Genomic DNA, 7,191 nt, shown 5'->3' on the forward strand with positions numbered 1-7,191 from the left:
GTGCATGAATGCATGCTCTCTCGTATACTGCAACCAGTAATAATTAAACATTCTCCATTGATTCAGATCAAAAGTGGAAATATCTTCTAAAATATTCTGGTTATAACTAATTACTTAAACAACCTCCGCACATAGCCTATTGTAGTGGTCATTCAACATTCAAGATATATTTCTTACATTTATAAGGTAAAGAGAAGTTACCTGTGGCCAGAAATTTTTAGGTATTTATGAAGAATGGAAATACTGCATGACAGGTAAAAGGGCATATTAGAAACAGATGGGATAGATGTCACAGCACCTTTGTGAACCATGGTTTCAGAGATCATAAAAGCTGGAGTGGATTTTGTCACATGTATCACATGCAGATGCCAGACAGAGCACTGGCTCACAAGATGGCATATCAATTTTCATAAGTGAACTGGTTCCTTTTAATCTTAGCACTGTGTTGGGGAAAATGTGATCAGGTGTTGTGCACTTCTGTGAGAATGTGGACAGTTAAGAAAGGTATCAGAGGCACATTCAATGGTGGTGAGGTGATTATGGCAATTTTAAGAATTAAACTAAGTGTGTATGTACCATTTGGCAAAATGAATGCCTAAACACGACATGACCGCAAATTAAAATTCAGTAGCAGTTAAAATGGGACACAGACTACAGAGGGAAAATGAATTATATTTGAGAGTCAACTGAGAATAGCAGTAAATGCGGATGAGATTACATAGCTGCAAAATGACACTATAGGCTAGAGTAAAGTAGGTCGGAGCCTGTGGAAAAGTACAGTAAAAGCAATTTTTTTGAGACCGTGCAATATAATGTATGGTGATTGGATATTTTTTCTGTATAAGGAAAAATTTAAAAAAAACATTTTGAATTGAATCAAATTGCTTAAGACAAACCAAAGAATGAAGGGCTAGAAAGATAGAGCAACAAAAAAACAGAGTTTCCACTTTGGGGTTTGAGAAAGGTAATAATGACGCAATGGATACATTCTGCCAGTAGGGGACAGTAGTGCGCCAATCAGTGCTTAATGAATGAAAATAAAAAGACGAAGAAGGTCCGGTCGACGTTAAGTGACGTTGGAAATAGAAACTGAGCGCACACGCTTTTCGCGGTTAGCTAGAGCGGTCATCGTTTTGTCAAAATTTTAATAACTGTTAAGGACAAGATGCCTTCTCTGAACGGAAAACCCGATGTTATATTTGTAAGCTGAGTTATATATAATACATATTGTAATGCACAGCCTTAGTTTATGTCTTCCTGTTCTAGCTAACTTTTTTCTTCGGCGCTAATGTTAGCTCAATTGTTGCTTTTAAACAAGGGATACTCTTCTTTTGTTTTAGCCACTAATTGCTCTTTAATAATTAGTTTATAGACACAAGAATTAAATTATTAGATTGATACAGTATACTGTTGAACAACGGTACAATCGCAGTAACGAGTTGTGCTAGCTATGTTACCTTGTTATTGTGCGCAACGTAGTTAAGACAAAAGTTAATAACGCTGTAATGTGCTTTCGTCTGTTTTAGGAAGATGACGATCTTCCTTATGAGGAAGAGATAATCAGGAACCCATATTCAGTCAAGTGTTGGATGCGTTACATCGAATTTAAACAAAATGGCCAAAAATCCATCCTCAACATGATATATGAGAGGGCTCTGAAAGAGCTACCTGGAAGGTAATCGGTACTAGAGAAGACATTAAAAATAATGTTAATTCTTAAATATCCACACAAGTTTATTTAAGCACAAAAGATAAAATGTTACTTTTTAAATTGTCACTGATCATTCTAGATATTGCACAAGTGTTTGACACTTAAAATGTTAAAACAGTTAATCCAAATTATATGCAACTATTCTTTTTAATGTAATCTTTTTTCCCCACCTGCAGCTACAAGTTGTGGTATAATTATCTCAGAGAGAGACGGAAACAAGTGAAAGGGAAATGTATAACAGACCCCAGCTATGAAGAGATCAATAATTGCCATGAAAGGGCCTTGGTGTTTATGCACAAGGTAATAGTTCAAATCAACTCCATATTGAAAAAAAAAAGTTAAATAACAGTATAATATCTAGAAGTTGTTTATAACACCAATCATGTGGTTTTCCTTCATCTAGATGCCTAGAATATGGCTAGATTACTGCCAGTTCCTTGTGTCTCAGAGTAAGATAACAAGAAGTCGCCAAACATTTGACCGTGCCCTCAGAGCTCTTCCTGTTACTCAGCACCCACGCATCTGGCCTCTGTACCTCCGCTTTGTCCGCAGTCTTTCCCTGCCCGAGACTGCCATTCGGGTATATCGCAGATACCTTAAGGTAAATTGCCTACAGCTTCACTTCCAAATTTGAGTCTTCAATATAGATCACTCTGTCTTATCTAGGAGGGAGGAGAAGATTCACTTAGTAAAATGATGTCTTTTTTCAGCATAAACATTACTTATATATTTCAGCATATATAAACTGACATGGCTGCATTTAATCACTGGCAGCAAATTTTAACAAAAGGCTCTAATCAAGTTGAAAGTTTTTAAGTTCACCAAAGAGGTGTTTCACAATCTCTACTTAATATAAAAGTTGCAGCATTGTGACGTAGGATTATCAACATTTGGTTGGAGTGCTCTGTGTAATGTGAATGGGTGAGTTGTAAAACACTATTGTTTTTGAAAATTACTGACACATTTATACGCCCACTCTTTGTTCCAGCTTTGCCCTGAGAATGCCGAGGAATACATAGATTACTTACGGTCTGTTGGCCGCCTGGATGAAGCTGCTCTCCGTCTAGCAGCTGTGGTTAATGATGAAAGCTTTGTGTCAAAAGAAGGAAAATCAAATTATCAAGTAAGAGTATCTCTGAATTTCAAGGAGCAATTGAATCTACCATTTTAAGCTCCCTTTGAAAGTGGTTTCTTATGTGTTTGTTTCATTTTTTTAACAGTTGTGGCATGAACTCTGTGACCTGATCTCTCAAAATCCAGATAAGGTGACCTCTTTAAATGTAGGTGCCATCATCCGAGGTGGCCTCACTCGGTTCACAGACCAACTTGGAAAACTCTGGTGTTCTTTGGCAGACTATTATATCCGGAGTGGTCATTTTGAAAAGGTAGGTGTCCCACGCATCATCTTTGTTCATGATATTAGTCAAGTCTTTTTTTATTTTAAAAATATGTCTAACTTTGCTAATCATATAAAAATCTGCATTCTGATAGAATGATTATGAATTGTATTTACTTTGTTGTATTGTTATTGTGTCTTTATTTAATTAGGCCCGTGATGTGTATGAGGAGGCCATTCTTACAGTGGTAACAGTAAGAGACTTTACACAAGTGTTTGATAGTTATGCCCAGTTTGAGGAAAACATGATTGCGGCAAAGATGGAAACCACTGCCGAAATGGGGCAGGATGAAGAAGGTGTGTGTGAACATATTATACATTAGTAAAATTGGTACAGTTGTTTTTCATCTCTGTGTGCCTACCTTCAACTTTGCCTTTATCTTCCTAGATGACATAGACTTGGAGCTTAGACTGGCTCGCTTTGAGCAGTTGATAGCCCGTCGCCCCCTTCTGTTGAACAGTGTGTTGCTGCGGCAGAACCCTCACAATGTTCACGAGTGGCATAAGCGAGTGAAACTATATGACGGTAATCCGCGACAGGTAAGAGGGTTCAAGGAGGTACACTTTGTTATTATGAAATTATTATTTTCTAATTATGCATGTCTACTCTTAATCTAGATCATCAACACATACACTGAGGCAGTACAGACTGTGGATCCAATCAAGGCCACTGGAAAGCCTCACTCCCTCTGGGTTTCCTTTGCTAAATTCTATGAAGAAAATGAGCAGCTTGATGATGTAAGCTACTAAGGTCTTATTTGGGCTGTATTATACCAGTTGTTACCAATTTTTATGCGTGGTACTGAGGTTTGAATGAATATCTCACAGGCTCGGACAATCTTTGAAAAGGCTACCAAAGTGAACTATAAGCAGGTGGATGACCTTGCAGTGGTTTGGTGTGAATATGGGGAGATGGAACTGCGCCATGAGAACTATGAACAGGCATTACGCATACTCAGGGTAAGGCACATCTTTTATTGTACTCGCACAGCTAGATGTGCATTTTTTCTGTTTCTTCTTTTATGTGATGAGACAAATATGTGCCGAATTGTAACACAAAAGACATCTGGAATTTGGGGAGTTGTTTGTTTGTTTTCTGAAAATATCACTGTATCTGATGGATTATTTAGTGTATAAATTGATTTCTTTGAACAAATTGGGAGTTTGCTCCTGAGAAATAAAATTCTAAATATTTAAAATCGTATATTAATTCATTAGTAAAATTAGTAGCATGTTTCTCTCTTTAATACCATGATGTAGATCTTTTTTGCCTGTGTTTAAACTTTCAACCACAAATGGTCAGCAGCACTGATCTTTTTTTTAAAACGCCCATCAAATAATCTCCATCGCCATCTGCTGGCTGACCGAAGACTTTATAAAAAGCAAATCCTTTGTGAATTTAGTGTTGTAATTTGCAATTTTAACTATACCTTATTTTTTTTAAATCATTGTAATCTAGAAAGCGACGGCCATCCCATCTAAGAAAGCAGAGTACTTTGATGCATCTGAGCCTGTCCAAAACAGAGTCTACAAGTCCCTGAAAGTTTGGTCTATGCTGGCAGATTTGGAGGAGAGTCTTGGGACATTCCAGGTATTTTTACTGCACATTTAAAAATGTTATTCCATCTTTTTTTCCCCTATTTTATCTTATAGAATTTTCAAAAACATACTTTTTTAAAATATTGCATATGTTTGTTTAATTGAGTTTGGGGTTTTGTTCTTGTTTTGTATAGTCAACAAAAGCCGTATATGACCGAATTATTGACCTCCGCATCGCCACTCCACAAATCATCATCAATTATGCTATGTTCCTTGAAGAACACAACTACTTTGAGGAAAGCTTCAAAGTAAGAATGTCCCAATAATGATCCATCTTAACATTTATCTTCAGTTTATACAATTAGGAAAATTGTACAAACATTTGTATCCCAAACTCTTTGTCTTTTAGGCATACGAGCGTGGTATTGCTCTGTTCAGGTGGCCAAATGTTTATGATATCTGGAACACTTATCTTACCAAGTTCATTGACCGCTATGGTGGCAAAAAGCTGGAGAGAGCAAGGGATTTATTTGAACAAGCTCTGGATGGTTGCCCTGCCAAGTTTGCAAAAAGTAAGTGGACATTTGTATTAGAATATTTGCTGTTTATGATTATTATAAGATGTCTTTCAAACTGCAGTTGATTTTTACATATACTGTGTTCTGAATTTTCTGCTTTCTAGCTATTTATCTGCTGTATGCAAAACTGGAGGAGAATTATGGGCTGGCTCGACATGCTATGGCTGTCTATGAAAGAGCAACTGAGGCAGTAGAAGTAGAAGAGCGACACCACATGTTCAATATCTACATCAAGAGAGCAGCTGAAATATATGGAGTCACATACACCAGAGAAATTTATCAGAAAGCTATTGAGGTGAATGTCAACATAAAGTGGAAATGCATTGTTGCTATCACAGTCACTTAAACCTAAATTATTTGTATGTTTGGGTTTGCTTAGGTTCTTCCTGATGAGCACGCACGGGACATGTGTCTGCGATTTTCTGACATGGAGAGTAAGCTGGGTGAAATTGATCGAGCCAGAGCAATCTACTCCTACTGCTCACAAATCTGTGACCCTAGGGTGAGATCCTCCCTGACTCCTATTGTTTCCCTAAAAATAAAAATCTATGATATTCACACACTCTTAATTTCTTATTTATTTGTATTGGTTCAGGTGACAGCTAATTTCTGGCAGACCTGGAAAGAATTTGAGATCCGTCATGGAAATGAGGACACTATTCGTGAGATGCTGAGAATCAAACGCAGTATCCAGGCCACATACAACACCCAGGTCAACTTTATGTCATCTCAGATGCTGAAGGCCACAACAAGCTCCACAGGAACGGGTGAGAGGGCTTACTGTTTTGTTTAGCTGATAATGACCTCATCCTGAGGACCCACAGGGAAGCTGATGACACATGGTGTTGCAGGCTGTGTAAAATGAGAATTAAAGATAAGCGGATGATTTTTCGAACTATTACGTTTACTGCATCAGGATGTAGTCAGTCACAATAAGGGCTAGAATCTTTACACTGCAGTTGCATAATGTGTGAAAATGTGGGAATGAGAAGTGTTTACACACAAAACACAGTGTTAATCTCTGTAGGCAAATGTTGATTCGTTTTATTGCACATCCAGTGTCAGATCTTGCTCCAGGCCAAATGGGAATGGATGACATGAAGATGTTGGAGCAGAAAGCTCAGCAGCTGGCTGCAGAAGCTGAGAAGGACAAACCGAAACCCAAAGAGAAGATTCTCTTTGTCAGGTTCGTATTGCTTTTCCTCCATTGACAATCTGAAGTGTCTTTTGAATTTGGAATAAATGTTCCAGAAAAAAAATGGAGGAAAAAAAAGTTGTATGTGCCTATACAGGAGTGATACCTCTCGCAGTGAACTTGCTGAGCTCTCAAAACAAGCTAACCCCGATGAGATCGACATCGACGACGATGAAGAGGACGACAATGACCAGGGCCCAGAGGGTGAGTAACAACCATCTGGAACATCAGGGCAAATTTGTGTTTATCTATACTCACTTAAATAGGACTTTAGTTAGTGAACATGGTTGCACTAATTTTCTTTTGCTCTTGGCCTTCACAGAGGTGCAGCTTGAACAGAAGAGTGTCCCCACAGCTGTCTTTGGAGGGCTTAAGGATGATTGAAAAACACATTCTGTGCAGAATATCCCAAATGTTTATATTTTTCCTTCTATTTGTTGTATCCACTTTGTAACTACTTTTAATAAGAATACTTGGTAAAGTGTCTGTCAGCATTTGCTGTTTTCATTGAATAAAAAGATAAATGTTTTTTATTTTCCTTTGCAGTATAGTTTGTTGTCCATGTGGTGTCAGTCTTGCTCACATATGAAGATGAAGACCACTGTCTGTACTTGTACCTGAAATGTTTTTGTTTTTTTTAGTAATACAACTTACAATGTAAAAAAATAACATGCAGACAATAAAGCCTTATCCACCACTGTATATACACAAAGGTATTGGTGCATGATAACATACCATTAAAATGCTTAAAGAGTTAAATTTGTAGGCCTGC

General features: G+C 37.6%; 1 protein-coding gene across 1 annotated transcript; it reads left to right on the plus strand.

Moving 5' to 3' along the window:
- Positions 1–1,055: 1,055 nt before the first annotated feature.
- On the plus strand, positions 1,056–7,121 carry xab2 (XPA binding protein 2). Its single transcript, XM_057015079.1, has 19 exons — positions 1,056–1,201; positions 1,527–1,675; positions 1,888–2,011; positions 2,115–2,312; positions 2,700–2,834; positions 2,932–3,096; positions 3,260–3,404; positions 3,496–3,647; positions 3,726–3,845; positions 3,936–4,067; positions 4,567–4,698; positions 4,841–4,954; positions 5,056–5,218; positions 5,329–5,519; positions 5,604–5,726; positions 5,820–5,991; positions 6,284–6,410; positions 6,517–6,623; positions 6,742–7,121. Exons 1-19 carry the CDS (start codon positions 1,166–1,168, stop codon positions 6,801–6,803), a joined length of 2,547 nt encoding a protein of 848 aa, XP_056871059.1. The 5' UTR covers positions 1,056–1,165; the 3' UTR covers positions 6,804–7,121.
- The last annotated feature ends 70 nt before the right edge of the window (positions 7,122–7,191 follow it).

The sequence above is a fragment of the Takifugu flavidus genome, chromosome 18 (assembly GCF_003711565.1).
Source record: "Takifugu flavidus isolate HTHZ2018 chromosome 18, ASM371156v2, whole genome shotgun sequence".
NCBI classification, from domain to species: Eukaryota; Metazoa; Chordata; class Actinopteri; order Tetraodontiformes; family Tetraodontidae; genus Takifugu; species Takifugu flavidus.

Coding starts and splice junctions, on each gene's coding strand:
- xab2 (XM_057015079.1), top strand. CDS start 1,166: ATGCCTTCTCTGAACGGAAAACCCGATGTTATATTT. Junction 4,699..4,840: donor AGAGTCTTGGGACATTCCAG/GTATTTTTACTG, acceptor TGTTTTGTATAG/TCAACAAAAGCCGTATATGA. Junction 5,727..5,819: donor CACAAATCTGTGACCCTAGG/GTGAGATCCTCC, acceptor GTATTGGTTCAG/GTGACAGCTAATTTCTGGCA.